Raw genomic sequence first — 21630 nt, 5'->3', positions numbered from 1 at the left:
CCTCCAGATTCTTTTTGCAAAGCATGACAAACATCTTATCTGTTTATCTGCAGAAAAGAACATGTCAATATAGTATTACTTTAGTTCTGGCCAAAGAGTTAATGTATTAATAGGCAAGGCACAGAAAGGGATGGTAAAGTGAGTATGCTGTGAGAATGCAAACAGGCGCTAAGTGAGCAAGCACGAAAGGAGCAAATGAGCATCCTGGGAGGCAGCCTGATTCAATCCAGGAGCTCATCGACTTTCCCTGCATGCAAAATGTCTTTGCTGTAGCTTTTTAATGTGAATTCCTCATGGAGGATTCCAGGGTAGCATTCATTGGAATCTACCCATCATCTGAACAGTAGGGAATTCAACCAGGTACACCCATTCCAGAGGTTCTGCACTGTGAGCCACTAGGGAGTACAGAGTCAATTTGGAATCAGAACAACATTTTAGACAGTCCATGATATCTTTTTGTCATGACTATAATTAATACATAACCAAAGAGCTTCCAAATTAACATTGTCAATTTTTCATTTTCCTTTGTTTCTCCCCAGTAAATTAGGTTTACTTAAAGCTAGTCATATTTGCATAATCAAAACTGTCTGTGAATTTTTGTTTGAGTAATCTCGTACACTGGTTATTTGTTGTTGACTGAAGAAACTTGGCCAACTCATTCTCAATACTGAGCTTGATAGTCAGAGGTTTAACGAAATGGCTGGATCACCAATCTGGTTAAATTTACAATTTGTTGTGACCAGTGAAGAAGTGTACCTTTCCAACTTCAGTCAGAGTACCAGGTTGGAGATATTGGGGTTGTTTTCTTTGGAGAAGACAGGATTGGGAGGAAATTTGATACAAGTATTCAAAACCATGAGGGATCTGTACTGAGCTAATGAGGAGAAGCTAGTCTACTAGGTGGAACCATTGCTAAAGGGATGGTATAGAGGAGACCGAGGGAAATTGGTAGAGGAAACAATGGTGACATGAGGGAAAAAACTTCTAATGTAGCAAGTGATTAGGATCCAGAATGTACTGTCCCAATAGTGTAGGCAAGATCAACAAATGCCTTGAAAAGAGAATTAGATTATTTTCTGAAAAGGCTATGAATGGACCGCAGATGGATCTATATGAATTGTTCCTTTAGACAGCTAACACTGACGCAACGGGCCGATTGGACTCCTTCTGTCCTATCACCATTTCGATTCGGCGAAGAGGACAGATACCTCTCAGGTTTGCAAAGCTAGAGGGGACTACAGGGATAGAGACCGGGAAAGAGGAGGATTTTCTACTCGGGGCGTTGCTTTACTAGTTTTCAATGAAGTTGAGTGAGTGGCCCACGTCGAGACAATCAGCTTGGAGCATCGACGGAACACCAAAGGAAATCTCGTCCTGAAATGTTCACATTGGAGAAGGCACTCCATTCTCAAGCGTCTCTTCAGCAAGTTAAACAGTTAACGACCAAACAGTTGAGAAATACTTGCTGGTAGCAGACTGAAAAAGTTATGAGGGATTACTAAACTGTTATTCATTTCCATATTCCAAGAAAGGTAACAGGAATAAGGCTTCGTGTTTCCTAACACGAGTCAGTGAGCGGGTTCACCAAGTAACCAAACACTGGGTGCGGGGGCCTGGGGGATTGTGCACATAGGAGCTACAGTGATGCGAGCAATTTGCATATAACACAGTACGCTTCTTGCCAGACAAAACCTTACATAATTTTACCTGATAGGTATCAGTATAGAAATATACATTTCTTCATAAACAGAAGCAAAGTCCCCATTTTCTGGTGGAACAGCTGCTTGTGATAAGTAATTCGACGTGGCTAGCGTTTTAAAGAGGGCAGAGCTCCAATAATAACCGGTCTTAGCCTGTTATAAATTGTACAAACTGATCGCCAATCTCATTCAGATTCAGGAGGTTACACTGAGAGTTTGGGTTAAACAAACAGCCAGCTACCAATGCAGTCAATTGTACCCGACTGGGTGTTGAGATTGTAACTATTTGGAATATAAAATTAAATTCCTAGAATTATATTGTGAGACAGTCAATAATTCTGCAGAATTATGTGCTGGTGTTACTTTTCAATTGTAAAGTAATATGGACATGGAATTAACAGATAATTCCACAGATCCCACTCTGAGCTTTGCTGAAATAAGAGATTCTTTTCATTTCCATTCACTGCCAGATCTAACTTTACATGGGTCACCCTGGAAATGTGTATATTGATATAATTAATAATCCCGCGATGGACTATGAATGCTGTATTTACATCACGGGGCCTATAGCCCTTAGAAGGAAAAAAAATACTGAGCACATTACCTCCAGTGCATTTCGACTCGAAGGAAAACAGGTTGATGAAGTAAACAGGCTTCGGAAACTTGCTAAATTATGTTGCTCGCTTTAACAGTTGCCTTCTGCAAACTTTCCAATTCTTGGCACCCAGTGATGCTGAAAGATTTGAAAGACTCTGACGATGGCTAGTTTTATTCAGTCGGAGCGAAAGCTCAGATATGAAATGGTGTCTTCTGTTGCTGAGAATATTCCTCAGCCTGTGAAATGATTCTTTGTGACAGTGGGAAAAGATTAATAGTGCAGCCATACTGGCTGTGTTTAAACTTGCCTCACATCTGAAACGTGTCTGTGGAAGACAGTGAGAGAGAGAGAGAAATTTGCAGATCACTGTAGCGAGCGAGCAATCAGTACTTTCTGCTAACTTATCTCTGCACTCATGCTGTGCCTATTAATTGAACAATCCTCACTTTCTGTCTGTTTTTTCACGCACAGCGGTTTCTGCAAGAACCGACAGCCGGAGACAGCTACTAACTAATTCAGGGAAAACAAATACCTTTCACTTAATGTGAACTCAGGAAAGCGAACAATTGATTTCAAAAGAATTTAGATTTCTCTCTGGAGCTGACCCGTTAAGGCAGCCACGCTGGCAAGGCATTCACTAAAGCCAGCAGAGAGAGAGAGAGAAAAAAGCGTTTAACCTGCAGGCATCAGCCCATACAGAGATAAAAACATTTCTTGATATTGTTTTGTTAGAGGCTGGAGAAGATTTAAGAATTGGTGACCGCTGCCAAGCCTCTTTCAAAGTAACAGCCTTTCCGATTCTTTGCAAGCAGTCATGGCTCTGAGTATTTTGTGTCGCTGGAAGTTGTACAGTGCCTCTGTATTTGGCCAAGAGCTCCAGACAGCCCGGAGCTAGGACCGAGGTCACCTGCCAGCACCCAGACTCTGCTTTCCCTGTGTCTGACGCATTTCCAAGCACATGGGCCGGCTCCGTTCAGGCTCATCAGCTTTTCAAAGTTGGTGACTTTTGGGGGGAAAAAAAACGTAATTAACACAGAAGAATCGATAGACGTGTCTGGCCACACTTGTTTTGGTGGATCGAGTTGAACCTGGAGGAAGTTCCTACAATGTACGCCCTGACCCGTGGCTGTTGTGTTGCAGTTGTTGGTCTTTGCTTGTGGGGGCTAGTGATCTTGGCAGGTGCTGCCTTTGGGGACCCTGGAGAAGACCATGATTACTACCTGCAGGAGATCATTTCCAGACAGCCTCACTACTACTACCCCGAGGAGCGCCGAAGGAGCCCAGAGAGTCCTGTGGAGAGGCGGCTCAAGGCGGAATTAAAGAAGGATAAGGAGAAACGCCTCGGTGCAGGTAAGACTGACAGTCATTAAAAACCAACCGATTCACATCAATACTGAGTTATTCTCTAATGCACATTCTACATGAAAATGCGCCTTTTTAAAAAAAAAGTGCAAGCCAATGTGCAACTTTTAAAAAGTAAACGATTTTAAGATTGGGCGCGTTTCAAAGTACGGAAGAAACCACTTACGTTCAAGTAAAAGTTTTCACGTGAGGGATTATTGTTGCATAGGCAGGAGAACAGATTCTCAGTGTAGCCCGAGGTTTGTAAACAATGCCATGCGACACCGTGTGACGGAAAGTTCCTTCTGAAACTTTGCAAGAGTTAGTTCCGAGCCCGGGTGAATACAACTTGGAGAGCGAGCAAATCCCATCACCCGCGAATGTTATGGTAATAAAATACTGCCCTCAAACTAAATGGTTAATTGCAAGGAGCGCGAAACTATAGAAATGTTTCACTGAATAATGGTTTCCAAGTGAATCATTCAGAATAGTTCATGTTTAAACAAACTTCACGGCCACTTGCGAAGCAAAATCGAAAGCATAAAAGACGTTTAAGCCGGATTTTGTTTTACAAAATATGAACTCGATTTTACCATAAGTCTTAATAATGCACAGTTAACCTAGCTCTGAAAATTGACTATTACAATGACATTGAAGCCATCAGTTTGCTATTGTCTCATAAGATTGTTCATACATTCTCATTTTCTAGTCAAAAACGGAAATAAAAAAACTGATAAAAAAGCCAATGGAAAAACGCCAAATAGCAGTCAAGAAACCTACAAAGCCGCTGAAGAAAAGATTGAGAGTGAGTGGTGCCATGTTTAATATTATCCTTGACTTGCCCGGTCTACTTTTCTGAAAATTAATTCTGATTGGCACTCAGATATTATAGTTTGAAATTAGATTTCTGTACATTTGAATATTTGCAACAATTTGGATTGTAAAATGTGAAAGTGTTTAGAATTCGTCAATACTGAATAAGTATCTCTGCAGGCATGGCAAGTGTAGCAACAGGCACATAACTTGAAGCTTCTCTGCGTACATACCCCGTGAAATAAATTCAGTGACATTATCTATACGTGTGGCACTGAGTGATACTGTGAATTGAAAACTCCACTGTTCCAACTTCCCACCAATGGATTATTAAGTGATATTTCTAGTGACCTACATAAATCAGTGATGAAACACAGTACATATTATTTAGTGTATAAAATTTAATAACATAGGCCAATATATACAGACATAATTGGAGGCTGGACAGTTCCTCAAACATGTTAACAGATTAAATTACTTTTATCAGTTTACATAGGAGTAAAACATAGAAGTAAAAAGTTGACTTAGTATGAATTAAGGAACATAGAGTCATAGAAGTCTACAAACAGTGGTCTCAGGCGATCTCTGTATATTTAACCAGCATGTGAAGGGAATTTAAACAATGCTAATGACTGTAATGCCTTATTGACGAGGAAAAGTGAATATCCATTTATTAATTTTCTGCACACTATAACAGATAATTTTAGTTTTGTAGTTATACTTTCTACTATTCTTTCAGCCTGAAATTGTGTCAAGAACCAGAAAAAATATCCATATGCCTCACTCTAATTTATGTACTGCAATCATATTTCTCAAATTGTTCATTATTAAATGCATTAATATTTTCTTTGGCTGCTAATATCCTGTAAATAAAGAAGGTAATATAGTCATAGCTCATATGTGGACAGGAAATTGTAGGTTTATTTAAAATGAATAATGTTTGGAACTATTTTGACTCCCAGAATAGCTTGATGAATCACATATTACAATTTAATACAAACGTTATGGTCACCCACGTTTTTGCTCTTTATTTTCTGCCAGTTCTAATGGCCTAATCTTTATTATAATATTAAATTTTGAATGATAATTAACTGTAATAAAATTTGTTAAATATTTGACAGCTATCTCTATTACTACACATTATACACACCAGTCATTATTTCTGCAAACCAATGTCAATATTTACCATGTGAACAAATTACTGTCCTGCATTTCTGTGTCATGGTAAACACAATAGGCTTCCATGTTGTTAAAGGTGATAATGCTGTAGTCTTTGAACCAGAATAATCTTTGAACCAGACATCATGGTTTATGGATTAACTGTCCAATAATGTTGATAAATTAAACCAGGCAGTAAATATTTGATTGAAATACTGCTTGGGAATAAATGATTGGACAAGGTCCATGTTCACGTGTAGATTGTAAGCTTGCTCTTGGGCTGATTACAAATACATGAGGTAAAAGGTCAAACAAAATATTTGCCAGTTTTAATTAAGCACTTTCAAAATTCAAACTTGTCACGTGAACATACAATGCCAACCATTGCCTACATGTGGTCGGTTATATAACTCCATCTTCCTTATTTTCTGGTTGGTCTGCAAGGCCTACTGTGTCTACAGTGGTAGAGCAATTTCACCAGGATGTCTAAGGAGAAGAGGTTCTTGCCTTAAGCAAGGTATAGTTTATTGCATGACAGCGATCAGGTATGAGTTAAGATAGTCCACCTTTCCCACCTAAGTTCTTTGAAATGATCAAATTGGGTGGAGTGTGGTGCATTCTTTAGCATTAACCCCATCAGAACAATTTCCTTATGATAGAAAGCACAGCAAACTAATTCTAGCATGAAGAGCCTAGTTCATGGCTTCAGTTTAAGCTGGTTTTAGCATGACTTCACTGTAATCAAGTTAAAAATACCTTTGTTAATATGGATATTTTTGAATCCGTTGGTGAAGATTTTGTAGCATTGCCTTACAGTAAGTATAGATAGTGCAGAATTTCGAAAATTAAATGTCTTTCTCTAATTTAAAGTATTAAAGTCTAAAATACAATTAAACTTAGGCTAATAAATTTATATTAATTTAAAATGTTTTCTTTGTAAATATTAAATTCAAAGAGTAAGGTCAGAGATCACACTCTACCTGATTTGGTTTTGTGCAATGAGGTAAGATTAATGTTCAAATTTTACATTTAGTTTGAGAGAGAAAGGAAGAGGTACCAGATTAGGTTTTAAAATTTCAGTGAGGTGAATTATGACAATATGACAACAGAGCTGGCTAACATGAATTGGCAAATTAGTTTAAAGAATATGTCAATATAGATGCAGTGCCAGAGATTTAAGGGGTATTTCAGAATACACAGAATAAGTATATACCAATGTATTTGAAAAAAAAAACCAAGAGAGCAATCCACCATCCATATTTAGCTAGAATTGTTCATTAAGATATCACAAAAAGAAAAAAGTGCATTATCTAAATGGTGAGAGTTGCAGAGCTCTAAGATGCAGAGGAATCTGGGTGTCCTGCTGTATGAATTGCAAAAGTTAGTACACAGGTGCAGCATGTAATTAGGAAAGCTAATAGAATGCTACCACTTACCATAAGGTGAATTGAATACTAAAGTAGGGATGCTTCAGTTATACAGGGCAATGATGAGACTGAATCTGAAGGATGGAAGATATTGGAGGCAGTTCAGGGAAAGTTTACCAGATGAATATCTGGAATTGGGGAGATGGATAGTTGTTGTCTTATGATGAAAGGTTGGACAGACTTTTTTGCATTATATCCATTCAAATTTATAAGAGGTGATTTGAATGAAACATATAAGAACCTGAGTAGCCTTGACAAAGTAGGTGAGGAGAAGTTTTCTCCTGTAATGGGAGAATCTAAAATCAGGGGCTGCCCATTTATAACACAGATGAGGTGACATTTTTTAGGCTTTCTTAGAGGTTTGTGAATCTTTAGAACTTGTTTCTTTAAAAGGTGGTAGAAGCAAAGTTCTTGAATAGCTTTAAGGCAGAGGTAAATACATTTTTGTTATGCAAGAAGGTGAACGGTGATCGGAGGAGGCAGAAATGTGGATTTGAGGTTACAGTTAGATCACCCACGATCTGAACAAATGGCAAAGCAGGCTCAAGAGACTGAATAGCCGACTCCTGTTCCTGATTCACACGTTCTTATGTGTTTAAGTATATGAAACCCATCTCAAAACAAGCCATTGTAATTGCAGAATGGATTTATAATTTTTTATCAGTTTTTCTTCAAACAAAATAGTTTGGCTGCTTTGAGTTTATAGTGCTTCTTCAATAATATTAATATCAATATCATTAAACCATTTTCTGCGCTGAATTCAATGCTCATTATTCATCAATAACACTTTTTGTTTGTGAAATCACTCTTTGATCTTCCTGATGAGGCACTTGGCAAAAGTGTTGAGACCAGCAAAACTTCAGTTTTGATATCCATTCAGTGGTGAGTTGGCAAATTCAGTTCAGTCAGTAGTGAGGGAGAAATGTGAAATTTAGCAAGATTCTCTGCCCTCGCTGTTGGGGTTTCACAGATGTGAAAGCTGTGTGAGGCCTGACTATACTATCTCTTCTGGTTCATTATCTTCAATAGACAGTCTGCTCAGATTGATGCATGAGAAAATGCTATTCAAAGCAGTTCTGGAAAGTTGCCACAAAAGTACAAATTAAGTTTATTTTTATTAACTGCTCTTGTTATCCTTTTTATCCTGTACCATATAATATTGAACAGCATTGGACATTAACTATTTTAATGGATTCAGGGAATGTGGGTAATGTTGACTGGGGCAGTATTTATCACCCATCCCTCATTGCACTGGTGAAATTGATGGTGAGCTGCCTTCTTGAATGCCTGCAGTAGTTGGGGTAAGAACACTCATGATACTGTTAGAAAATGTGAATGAGTTTCGGGCAGATGGAACAAGGTGAATACAAAACTCATTGCTGGTATAAGTCCTAGGCCTGAAGTATTAGGCCTATTAGGTCTCATTGCTCATTGGGCAACTCATGGCTCAATGGGAAAGCCTACCATCATGTAGATATGGGGATATGGCCGAGAGGGCTTTTTCAGTGTGCAGTCCAAGTCTGCAGGTATCCAATCCTTCCTTGTGGAGGACTCAAACTCACTCCTATATCACTTTCCTTTTTTGCTTGCCTTGGAAATCCTCTGTTCCCTGCAAACTGGATGTCACTGAGTTACGAGGCCATAATGATTTTTCAGAGAAGGGTTAAAATGCCATTGGCTTTTAATGTTAAAAATCACACAACACCAGGTTATAGTCCAACAGGTTTATTTGGAAACACTAGCTTTCGGAGTGCTGCTCCTTCATTAGGTGATTGTGAAGGATTTTTCTCCACAATCACCTGATGAAAGAGAGCACTCCGAAAGCTAGTACTTCCAAATAAACCTGTTGGACTATAATCTAGTGTTGTGTTACTTTTAACTTTGTACATCCCAGTCCAACAGTGACGTCTCCAAATCTTTGGCTTTTCATGACATCTACGATAGATGTGTGAGGTGTCTGTCAGGGTGTAAGTGTCAGGGAGTAATCCAATCTTGTCAGTTTCCTGTCTACTGGATTAGATTAAAGTACACTGATTATTTAGGAAAAGCAAAGATTGAAGCACTAAAATCCTGATAGAATGTTGGGAAACACCCTTTTGCCTATTACCTCTTGAAAATGGACTGCTTCAATATTTGAATGTTGAACAATTCTGTAAAATGCATACACAATAGATGCATTGAGTGCCCTTTGCAATGTTTGTGAGGTATGCTTTTGAACCATACATTGCTTCACCAGTATTTGCTTGAAGCCCAGGCTTCTGGCATAGGTTAGCCCTTGAAGTCAAAGCTTTACTGAAGACCATAAAGAACAAGAAACTAAGTACAGTATTTATCACCATGTAATGAAATAAAACTTACTTTAAAACATTTCTTTAAAATCTAATTTTGAAAGTTTTGAAAATTTTAGTCTTTGGCAAAATAAGAGTAGTTTTGTGAAATCTATTTTGAAATATTCAGTTAATTCATCACTTCTTATTGGCAAAATGGTGACTTGCTAAAATAGAACTTTTCCATTATAAATATTGGCATATTTCTTTGGAGTTTTTCCATTATAAATGTTTTGATGTTTAATATTGACAAAGAAAGCAAGACTTAGACCTTTGAAGCACGAATAAGGCTTACAGACTTGAACTGCATGATAGACATAACAATGAGAATGGATGTGATTGGGTGAGAGTTTGTGAAGGAGAATGTGGATGGGCATATATTATATGAAAATTCAGAATCCTGAAGGGTAACTGTCATGGATAGAGCTATTATTTTCAAAACTGTATATTTTAGTCATCAATTGGTCAGTATTTCATATTACATTGGCAAAGGTTTTGAAGATCTTTTCCATAAACACAAACCTGCACAAAAATACCATAGAATACTAGATATAAAAAAAGCCAAAGCATTTTAAAATCTAATTCTCAGGATATGGGCATTACAGACATTTATTAGTCTTTATTGCACTTACTGGCTGTAAGATGATAGGCCTTCTCCTTTAACCTCAAACTGATATAAATAAGTGACTTGCTGGGTACATCAAAAGCCAAATTATCTTTAGAACAACAAATGAAGTGCTAACATTTGAAGGTAACTTTTTTTATAAAAGAGATAGACCTCTTTTATGGTGTTCCTACCCTGGATCCGGAGGCTTGGGTTCAAGTCTCACCTGATCCAGAGGTGTGTCAAAATATCTCTGAATAAGTAGATTAGAAAAATAGGTTCAAATGAAAAAAAATTAGAAGAATTATACATACAATGGTTTAACAGGTTAATTTCTGTTCTTGGAGTCCTCTAAGCTATATGGAGGTTGCATTGTCTTGTGAAATCTCAATAAAACAAAATATTCATGAGCATGTCTCCATTTCATTCAAATTTTAAAGCTGAGCTTTATGAATAATTAGAAAATGTTATGATTCTTCTGGATGTTATTTTGCTAACTCACAGTTGTCTGGATCGTAATTTCCTGTTCTCTGGTTTGTAACTTATGGTAGTACTTTACTCTGAATATATTGGACTTCTTCAACTAAAATATAAAATCACAGATTTAAACATCATTCCTGGTTTTCCTTTTAGCAAAGACTTCATGAAACAACTTTAAGATGTCTGAAGTACTTCCAAATGTGCCTTGATATTTGAACTAGCATGTTTTAATATGAAAAGGTGAACTGAGTGATGAGAGATTTACAATCACGCATCCTAAGTGGGATTGCATTTGTGCAAGAGATATAAATACTAGGGTAAAAAGTTCAGAACTATATAATAGCAAACTTAACTGTAGCCCACAAGGTCAAGAATATTGTTTAAAATAGCATTCAAATACAGCACAAAGAATAGCTTTTAGCTTTTAGATAGAAGATATCTGTAGTGTAGAAATAATTTGTTTTGATACTTTTGATATAAAATATATTGGATATGGTTCACCAGAGCTGATTATTTCCTAAGTACTAATATGGAGTTGAAGAGCAGTGATCCCTGTTGTTGTTTTTGTATGAGGCCTATTTATTTTAATGCACAGTACCTTTACATTACATCCTAGTATCTCCTAAAAGTAAATGATTATTCTTAAATGACACATTATTCCAATGAAAGTCATCAAATTGGACAGAATAAATGCTTCCTGAGTAGAATTAAGATTGTAGAGTTTGAAAGTTTCAAGTAGCAAGCTTGATTGGTCCTCATGTCTGGGGGTTATCCCTAAAACCTCAGTAGTACTAATACAACCTTCTCAAGATAAAAGTCTGATCGACAAAATATAGATGTTTACTTTCTAATAATAGATGGTTTTGATGCCTTTATGATTTCCCTCACAACTGGATCAGGTTCAGTGGATGAATGCATTTCCTGGTGTTGCACTTGCCTGAGAAATCCGGTCAGTAAATTAGGCTTGTGAAGTTGCTCATTTTAGTTATAGTCATAGAGTCATAGAGGTATACAGAATGGAAACAGACCTTTTAGTCCAACTTGTCCATGCCAACCAGATATCCCAACCCAACCTAGTCCCACCTGCCAGCACCTGGCCCATATCCCACCAAACCCTTCCTGTTCATATACCCCTCCAGATACCTTTTAAATGCTGTAATTGTACCAGCCTCCACCACTTCCTCTGGCAGCTCATTCCATACACTTACCACCCTCTGTGTGAAAAAGTTGCCCTTTCGCTCTCTTTTATATTTTTCCCCTCTCACCCTAAACCTATGCCCTCTAGTTCTGGACTCACTGACCCCAGGGAAAAGACTTTGTCGATTTATCCTATCCATGCCCTTCATGATTTTATAAACCACTATAAGGTCACTCCTCAACCTCCAACACTCCAGGGAAAACAGTCCCAGCCTATTCAGCCTCACCCTACAGCTCAAATCCTCCAACCCTGGCAAGATCCTTGTCAATCTTTTCTGAATCCTTTCAAGTTTCACAACATCTTTCCAATAGGAAGGAGACCAGAATTTCATGCAATATTCCAATAGTGGCCTCACCAATGTCCTGTACAGCCGCAACATGACCTCCCAATTCCTGTACTCAATGCTCTGACCAATAAAAGAAAGCATACCAATTGCCTTTTTCACTATCCTATCTACCTGCGACTCCACTTTCAAGGAGCTATGAACCTGCACTTCGAGGTCTCTTTGTTCAGCAGCACTCCCTAGGATTTTACCATGAAGTGTATAAGTCCTGCTAAGATTTGCTTTCCCAAAATGGAGCATAATTGTGGTAAACTTTAGACAGAATGGGACTGCAATTAGAATTCGCTTTCTGGAACAGGAAGAGTCATTGACTTCAGTCGTGATGGGAAATTTTAGATTATGGTTTGATCTGGTTAACTTTAACTTAAAAGGTTTAAGATAATCAACTTCCTATGTAAGACTTTCCCTGTTAAATTGTGACTAATTATTTTTAGATTGCATTAGCACAGAAGATGAGAAATATTTAATTAAAACAATAACATATCTGACAGATTTACAGATTTCTTCTGATTGAATGTTTATTCTGAATTGAGAAATGGATGTTATTTTAATGCTTTATTAAAGTAGACCATACATAATGATTAGGATTAAGAGAGATAATATGAACAATGCCTATTCCCTGACTTTAACCTAGAAATTACAGAAGTTTTTTTTAAATACATTTTTAAGCATATTCTGGTTAAAAGCATGTCCAATAGAAATGTCCATATTACAGCATTAATTATTACTTTTGCCTGTGATGTCTACTGTCAGTGTCCATGAAGAATTAATGAGATATATTTGTATATGAATTCTGTTTATTTAAGAATTGTTTAGTAGAATCAAATGTACTTGTGTCTTAAGAACATAAGATGGTCTTGAATGAGAAAGGCCAACTGGTCCATGCAATCCACTTAACAAAGGGAGGGGAAGACTTTTATTTTACACATGGCCTTTTAGTACCTCAGGTTGACCTAAAGTACTGTCCAGCTAATTAAACCTTCTAATGTGCTGCTGTGTGTGCACGTATGATGACCTTATCACAAATCCTTGTCTTTCCATGGTCACCTGCTGATTCATTACTTAAGCTAGATAAATGTGTTCTCTCTATCTTCACTGAAGAAAGACCTACACTTTCCAGTTTGTGTTTCATCATAAAGTGTTGCAGGAGAGTACAGTGATGTTCCATTGTACCAACCAACTGTGAGACATGGACTCCATGGCATTTGATTTGACTTGATAATTTATTATTGTAACATGTACATAGGTGCAGTGAAAAGCTTTGTTTTGCAAGTACAGGCAGATCAAACCACACAAAGTGTATTACGGTAATAGAACAGAGCAAAGAATGCAATGTTACGGTTGCAGGACATGGGCAGAAAAAGTGTGATCTTTATTAAATTTAAAATTTGAGAAGTCCATTCAGAAGACTAGTAACAGCAAGGAAAAAGCTGTTCTTGAATATGTTGGTACGTGAGTTTGAGCTTTTGTATCTTCTGTTTGATGGAAGAGATTGGAACAGATTATAACCAGAGTAGGAGGGGTCTTTAATTATGTTGGCTGCCTTCCCAAGACAGTGAGATGTATAGATGGAGACAATATATGGAAGTTTGGCTTGAGTGACTTACTGGACTGTGTTCACAACTCCCTGTAATTACACAGGCCTGGGTAGAGCAGTTGTCAAGACGTGGAAGGAAAGGCTTATATTTATATAGCAACTTTCATGATGTTAGGGATCCCCGAAAGGCTTTACAGCCCACTAAGTACTTCTAGACATGTGATCAATGTTACAATGTGAGAACAGCAGACATCTGCTGTGACAGGGCTCCTGAAATTCCTTATCTCTGAGTTGCTTAGAGAATCAAAAATTTTAAGAAAGATTAATAATTGATATGACCTGAGAACAATTGCAGAGCCCTTCTATGAAAAAACCTTGTTATCCTCTGAAGGCCAAATACTGGGCCTTAGCTTCGGTCTTGATGTCCTTCATTCAAACAGGTCAAATGGTAAGGAAGAAAATTGGTGTTCCCTCATTTCAGAATGTTTATCAAGTACCTGTCCACATAAGGACTGGTATATCTTCTACTGCCATTTTCTGTTTCTAAAATAGCAGCATGGCAGACTGTATCCAAGAGCATTTTTCTAGCCCCCCCGCCTTAGATTCAATGACAATTGGTGTGAGCAAATTGAAAGCTGTTGGCAGTTTATTATTCCACAGGGAATTTTTCTTTTTAATTGTGCTCCAGGCTTGTGATTTTTTATTTCTGATCTTTAATCATTGCCCAAGCTGAACATTTTGGTGACTTCAACAAAGTACATATTTTCCATTGCGTTAATGACTCCTAATGTGGCTCTGCTCAACTTTATATGCTTGAGTGAAAATAACTTTTAGCTGCTTGAACCTTTCTTCAAATCTAAGTTCCCAAAGACCTGGGATCAGTCCAGTCACTTTTCTCTGAAATATTTCCAAGGCACCTCTACCCATTTTGAGGTAGGGTGGCCAATATTACAGAACTGACCTCATTATTGTTCAGACTTGTAATCCAAGCTTTTACACTTGGATCCTAACAAGCTTCTTCATAAAGACTCTACACTGAGTAAATGTCCAATCATGATGTCTGTAATTGTTTTTTTAAATCTGTTTCATAAGATAAAGATCAATTTTAAAGATCAATTCTTCCCTCTGTTACCAGGTCTCTCATTCGTCTATTTTAGTGTTTGTAATAACAATCTTACAAGAATTTTGAAATCCTATTTTTGAAGAGTAGAAACACTCAAAAGTTTGACTGGACTTTGGTGACTGAGCCAATTGTGCTATCTTCTGCCATTTTATTACTTTTTGTTAATACTCACTTCTCTTAAATTGAAATTTGCTGAGGCTAACAAAGATTGACTTTAGAGCAGATATTGAAGAACAACACAGCATTTAGCTCTATTTGGTAAAATAATTTTGGTTATATTTAATACTCGTTGATGAAAATGATACATTGCTATTGCACAAATTTGATAATATTATCTTGCAGACACTGACCAGCCAATTTGTGCAGAATTCAAATGCCCTGATTACAGGAAGAAATGTTTCTAGCATTCTCGCCTTCATTAGGAATGAAGTATTCGTGGATTGTGCAATCTAAAGGTATGACCAACATGCACGCTGAAAGCAAATTATTGGTCTCCAGGATAAAGACTGCGGATTCAATAAAGGAGAAAGTATCCTGCATCTTTAGAGTTCTATTCCCTGGTGGGTGCTATTAGAGCCCACTAATCCAGAAAAAGTTAGAGGGAATCATGTGTTGCTGAGTGCTGTGGCAGGTTGTTGCTCTGGCAATTCATTCCAGTTCCAATAAAGACAAGAAAGCAAAGAACAACCGTCTCATCCTTAACCCTACACCCCTCAAACTACACCCCACAACCCTACATCCTCATGTTCAACACAAACCTATGCATATCATAAGACCATAAGACATAGGAGCGGAAGTAAGGCCATTCGGCCCATCGAGTCCACTCTGCCATTCAATCATGGCTGATGGGCATTTCAACTCCACTTACCCGCATTCTCCCCGTAGCCCTTAATTCCTTGTGACATCATACCATGGCTTGACACCCCCAGCCAACCCTCATTGCCCTTCATACCTTCCCCACAACTACCTAGATCTTCTACCATCAAGTGTTCCATGCCAACCTATGACTCTCTTCCCGGACCCATAGTGTTTTATTTACCCTTTGCCAAATTAATGCCAACTCATACATACTGCCGTTGCACTCTCCATGCCAACTCACCCAGTATTCACCAAGGGCAGTCCTCATGAGCCGTAGCGAGATAAAATAATATTTAAAAACCATTCATTGATAACTCTTCAATCCCTTTATCCGAAACCCTCGGGGCCAGCTGGTTTTTGGAATTCGAAAGTTTTCAGATTTTGGAATAACTGATGGTTTAACGGTGAAATTAAAAAATCTTACCAAACAGCAGATGCACCTGTGAGTATTACGAGCACTGAGACAGAATTAATGCCTGCCAGTGCTGGGCCATGCCACCATGTCACATCTTAGTGATGCGGGTGGAGTGGTAGTGGAGTCAGGTTAACTGTTTGCACGCCAAACAATTTTGTTATGAAGAAAACATTTCATGAAACATCTTCGGATTTTGGAGCTTTTCTGATTTTGAATAAAGGATTGTGTACCTAAACAAATATTTCCTCCAAATATGAAATCCCTTTTGGAAATATATTTTTGTATTCTGAGCCTCAGATTAAAGACAGCTAACCTATTTATAACCAGTAAGAATAATAGGGTGGTTATGGTAGGGGATTTTAACTTTCCAAACATCGACTGGGACTGCCATAGTGTTAAGGGTTTAGATGGAGAGGAATTTCTTAAGTGTGTACAAGACAATTTTCTGATTCAGTATGTGGATGTACCTACTAGGGAAGATGCAAAACTTGACCGACTCTTGGGAAATAAGGCAGGGCGGGTGACTGAGGTGTCAGTGGGGGAGCACTTTGGGGCCAGCGACCATAATTCTATTCATTTTAAAATTGTGATGGAAAAGGATAGACCAGATCTAAAAGTTGAAGTTCTAAATTGGAGAAAGGCCAATTTTGACAGTATTAGGCAAGAACGTTCGAAAGCTGATTGGAGGCGGATGCTCACAGGTAAAGGGACGGCTGGAAAATGAGAAGCCTTCAGAAATGAGATAACGAGAATCCAGAGAAAGTATATTCCTGTCAGGGTGAAAGGGAAGGTTGGTAGGTATAGGGAATGCTGGATGACTAAAGAAATTGAGGGTTTGCTTAAGAAAAAGAAGGAAGCATATGTCAGGTATAGACAGGATAGATCGAGTGAATCCTTAGAAGAGTATAAAGAAAATAAGAGTATACTTAAGAGGGAAATCAGGAGGCAAAACGGGGGCATGAGATAGTTTTGGCAAATAGAATTAAGGAGAATCCAAAGGGTTTTTACAAATATATTAAGGACAAAAGGGTAACTAGGGAGAGAATAGGGCCCCTCAATGATCAGCAAGGTGGCCTTTGTGTGGAGCCACAGAAAATGGGGCAGATACTAAATGAATATTTTGCATCAGTATTTACTGTGGAAAAGGATATGGAAGATATAGCCTGTAGGGAAATAGATCGTGACATCTTGCAAAATGTCCAAATTACAGAGGAGGAAGTGCTGGATGTCTTGAAACAGTTAAAAGTGGATAAATCCCCAGGACCTGATCAGGTGTACCCGAGAACTCTGTGGGAAGCTAGAGAAGTGATTGCTGGGCCTCTTGCTAAGATATTTGTATCATCGATAGTCACAGGTGAGATGCCGGAAGACTGGAGGTTGGCTAACGTGGTGCTACGGTTTAAGAAGGGTGGTAATGACAAGCCAGGGAACTATAGACTGGTGAGCCTGACGTCAGTGGTGGGCAAGTTGTTGGAGGGAATCCTGAGGGACAGGATGTATGTGTATTTGGAAAGGCAAGGACTGATTAGGGATAGTCAACATGGCTTTGTGCGTGGGAAATCAAATCTCACAAACTTGATTGAGTGTTTTGAAGACGTAACAAAGAAGATTGATGAGGGCAGAGCAGTAGATATGATCTATATGGACTTCAGTAAGGCATTCGACAAGGTTCCCCATGGGAGACTGATTAGCAAGGTTAGATCTCATGGAATACAGGGAGAACTAGCCATTTGGATACAGAACTGGCTCAAAGGTAGAAGACAGAAGGTGGTGGGTGGAGGGTTGTTTTTCAGACTGGAGGCCTGTGACCAGTGGAGTGCCACAAGGATTGATGCTGGGCACTTTACATTTTGTAATTTATATAAATGATTTGGATGCGAGCATAAGAGGTACAGTTAGTAAGTTTGCAGATGTCACCAAAATTGGAGGCATAGTGGACAGCAAAGAGGGTTACCTCAGATTACAGCAGGGTCTAGACCAGATGGGCCAATGGGGTGAGAAGTGGCAAATGGAATTTAATTCAGATAAATGCGAGGTGCTGCATTTTGGGAAAGCAAATCTTTTTTTTTAATAATATACTTTTGTTAAGAAAAAGTAGATTTTTAAATATAACAACAAATACAAAACAATACAATTCAAAACAGTACAAAAATAGTACAAAACTAAACCCAAATAATAAATAAAATTCCCCAACCCACCCTCCTATACAAATGTATAAACATATATGGAGATGTATAAAATTAAAAATAAACTAAACTAGCTATTTAAATAACTAAATAAATACCTAACAACAAACAAATAAATAGTAATAACTCAGCCCAGCCAAATAAAACACTCATACATTCACAGTTCCTCCTCCCTGGATATTGGACTCATGAAACAAATCGTTACAGCTATATAAAAGCCCTTGTTAGTGAGGCAGATAAATCTATGTCCAGGTATTTCAAAAAGGGTTGCCATGTCTTGTAAAAATTCTCAGTTTTGTGGTGTTCCATATTTGTGAGAAAATCCAGGGGAATATGCTCCATAACAATCTTCCGCCAACCCGACAGGCCTGGGGGGTTTTCTGATATTCAACCTAGCAAGATATTCTTCCTTGCACAGAATGTAAGAATATTGAAAAGTTTTGCCTTATGTGAGTCTGCAGGAAATACAATGGGTAGACCCAAAAGGAGCGAAATAGGGTCCTTCTCCACCCCTACACCTAAAATCCTCTCTATTGCACCCACCACAGCGCTCCAATATGTTTGAAGACTGTCACAAGACCAAAGACAATGGGTAAGAGTACCCGTACAGACCTTGTACTTGGGACATGCTGAAGATACCCCTGGTTTAAATTTTGATAAACGGTCTGGGGCTAAGTGGACCCTGTGGAGAATCTTCAACAGTAAAGCATGGGTCCTATTGCAAATTGATATCTTCCTTGCATTCTCCCAAATGTCCTCCCATGCCTCTGAAGAAACTTCAACACCCAGCTCTCTTTCCCACACCTTGCAGAGTTGATCATCTGAGGTGGCAGCCCCCAATTGGTGATATAGAGTACTGACAGAGAGTGTACTCTTAGCCCTTAGTACCCCTCTTTCTATGTCAGATTTGTAGGGATCAGTCAAAAGTGTGGTCTTTTTTTGAATAAAATCCCTAACTTGAAAAAAACGAAAGAGGTCTCTATTAGGTAACTCGTACTTCCATACTAACTGATCGAAGGACATCATTACATCTCCCTCAAATAAATCACCCATGCAAGATATACCCCTAGCTGCCCAACGTTTAAATCCTGAATCTATCATACCTGGTTGAAAACTCGGCATACCCACTAAAGGTGTAAACAAAGATGTTTTGCCAATATTACCTTCCCTCTGCCGAATTGCCCTCCATGCTTTAACAGTATTGATGACTATTGGGTTATGGCAATATTCCCTAACTGTCCTCACTTTGTCCAAAAACAGCAAACTGGTAAGGGGGCACCTTGCCTGGGAGACTTCGATATCTAGCCATATTGAAAGAGGGTCCCCACAAACCCAATCACTAACGTAGGTCAAAAGCGAGCTTAATTGGTAATTTTTAATGTCCGGAAGGTCTACTCCCCCCAATCTGTGAGGCAACTACAGTTTGGCTAATTTAATGAGGGGCCGTTTACGGTGCCAGATAAAGGAGCTGAACCAACTGTTCAGTCTCCTGAGTGTTTGTTTATTGAAAATCAGGGGGAGCATCAGTATAGGGTATAGCAAGCGAGGGAGAATATTCATCTTAACAAGTGCTATCCGACCCAACCATGACACTAGAAGTGCCTCCCATCTTTGGAGATCTTGTTTAATTTTTTCAAGTAATTGAGTAAAATTGGCTTTGAACAGCCAATCCAGGACTGGAGTAATGAATATGCCCAAATACACAAAACCCCCCTGTGACCACCTAAGTGGGAATCTATAGTCACTCTCAAGAGCCAACTCTTTCGTAAGACCACCCATAGGCATAGCCTCTGATTTAGCAAAAATTAATCTTATACCCTGAAAAAGTGCCAAATTGCGTGAATGCATTGTATCAGGCAAGGCACTGAGACTGCTGGATTTGTCAAGAAAATTAGAACATCATCTACGTACAGCGAGATCTTATGTAATTTGACCCCACTTCTGGAGCTGATATATTAAGATCCCCACGAATGGCCTCTGCCAACGGTTCAATCACCAACGTAAAAAGTAATGGTGAAAGGGGGCAGCCCAGCCGGCTGCCCCTAGAAATATTAAAATTGCTTGATCGTACCCCGTTGGTAATGACCGCAGCGAGAGGTACACTGTAGAGAACCTTTACCCATCTTATGAAAACTTTGCCCAGACCAAGCCGGTCTAGAGTATTGAAAAGGTACAGTCCCTCAACTCGGTCAAATGCCTTCTCTGCATCTAAAGAAATCACCAATCCCTGTATTGACTGCTGTTGGCATGCTTGAATTACATTAAGCAGCCTCCTAAAGTTATTGGAGGATCTGCGACCCTTTATGAAGCCCGTCTGATCCTCTTTAATAATAGAGGGTAACACAGTCTCCAGCCTTAACACAAGAGCCTTAGAGAGGATCTTAAAGTCCACATTTAAGAGCGAGATGGGCCTGTATGAAGCACAGTCTTCTGGATCCTTCCTTTTTTAAGGATAAGTGAAATATTGGCCTCTCTCAGAGATTCGCAAGGTTTGTAGCTCAGGTTGAGGTTTAGGGTGTAGGTTTGTTCGCTGAGCTGTAGCTTTGATATCCAGACGTTTCATTACCTGGCTAGCGACCTCCAAGTGAAGCGAAGCTGTTGTCTCCTGCTTTCTATTTATATCTTTCTCCTGGATGGGGTTCCTGGGGTTTGTGGTGATGTCATTTCCTGTTCGTTTTCTGAGGGGTTGATAGATGGCATCGAGATCTATGTGCTTGTTTATGGCGTTGTGGTTGGAGTGCCAGGCCTCTAGGAATTCTCTGGCATGTCTTTGCTTAGCCTGTCCCAGGTTAGATGTATTGTCCCAGTCGAAATGGTGTTTTTTCTCATCCGTGTGTAGGGCTATGAGGGAGAGGGGGTCGTGTTTTTTTGTGGTTAGCTGGTGTTCATGAATCCTGGTGGCTAACTTTCTTCCTGTTTGTCCTACGTAGTGTTTGTGGCAGTCCTTGCATGGAATTTTATAGATGACGTTGGTTTTGTCCATGGGTTGTACTGGGTCTTTTAAGTTTGTTAGTTTTTGTTTGAGAGTGTTGGTGGGTTTGTGTGCTACTAGGATTCCGAGGGGTCTCAGTAGTCTGGCTGTCATTTCTGAAACTTCTTTGATGTATGGTAAGGTGGTTAGGGTTTCTGGCTGTGTTTTGTCTGCTTGTCGTGGTTTGTTCTTGAGGAATCTGCGCACTGAGTTTTTTGAGGATCCGTTCTTCTTAAATATGTTGTATAGGTGGTTCTCCTCTGTTTTTCCAAGTTTGTCTGTGCTGCAGTGTGTGGTGGCTCGTTGGAATAGTGTTCTGATACAGCTTCATTTGTGTGTGTTGGGATGGTTGCTGGTGTAGTTGAGTATTTGGTCAGTGTTTGTCGGTTTTCTGTATACGCAGGTTTGTAATTCTCCCTTGTCCTTTCTTTCTACTGTGATGTCCAGAAATGCGAGTTTGTTGTCAGTTTCTTCCTCCTTGGTGAACTTTATGCCTGTGAGGGTGTTGTTGATGATGTTAAATGTCTCTTCTATCTTGTTTCGTTTTGTGA

The 21630-nt window shown here is 38.9% G+C and overlaps 1 protein-coding gene and 1 long non-coding RNA gene across 3 annotated transcripts in view; one reads left to right on the top strand and one right to left on the bottom strand.

Annotated features, from left to right (window-relative positions):
* Positions 1 to 3966, bottom strand: part of LOC148145970 (uncharacterized) — a 40618-nt gene extending 36652 nt beyond the window's left edge. Inside the window, exon 1 of one of the 2 annotated variants that reach the window (XR_015760930.1) lies at positions 3827 to 3966. This is a non-coding gene — a long non-coding RNA (uncharacterized LOC148145970). Of the gene's footprint in view, positions 1 to 2304; positions 2603 to 3826 lie in introns of those variants that run through there. The other variant, XR_015760929.1, reaches the window with a different exon arrangement.
* Positions 3041 to 21630, top strand: part of cpxm2 (carboxypeptidase X (M14 family), member 2) — a 199249-nt gene continuing 180659 nt past the window's right edge. Inside the window, exons 1-2 of the mRNA XM_043712660.2 lie at positions 3041 to 3648; positions 4349 to 4444. Coding sequence (XP_043568595.2) covers positions 3405 to 3648; positions 4349 to 4444 — 340 coding nt within the window. The 5' untranslated portion in view covers positions 3041 to 3404. The remainder of the gene's footprint in view (positions 3649 to 4348; positions 4445 to 21630) is intronic.

This window comes from Chiloscyllium plagiosum, unplaced genomic scaffold, assembly GCF_037043375.1.
Source record: "Chiloscyllium plagiosum isolate Xiang-an unplaced genomic scaffold, Cpla_swu_hap1 HiC_scaffold_22, whole genome shotgun sequence".
In the NCBI taxonomy this organism is placed as follows: Eukaryota; Metazoa; Chordata; class Chondrichthyes; order Orectolobiformes; family Hemiscylliidae; genus Chiloscyllium; species Chiloscyllium plagiosum.
The sequence above is the reverse complement of the archived record's forward strand: the minus strand, read 5'-3'. Positions and strand labels throughout refer to the sequence as shown.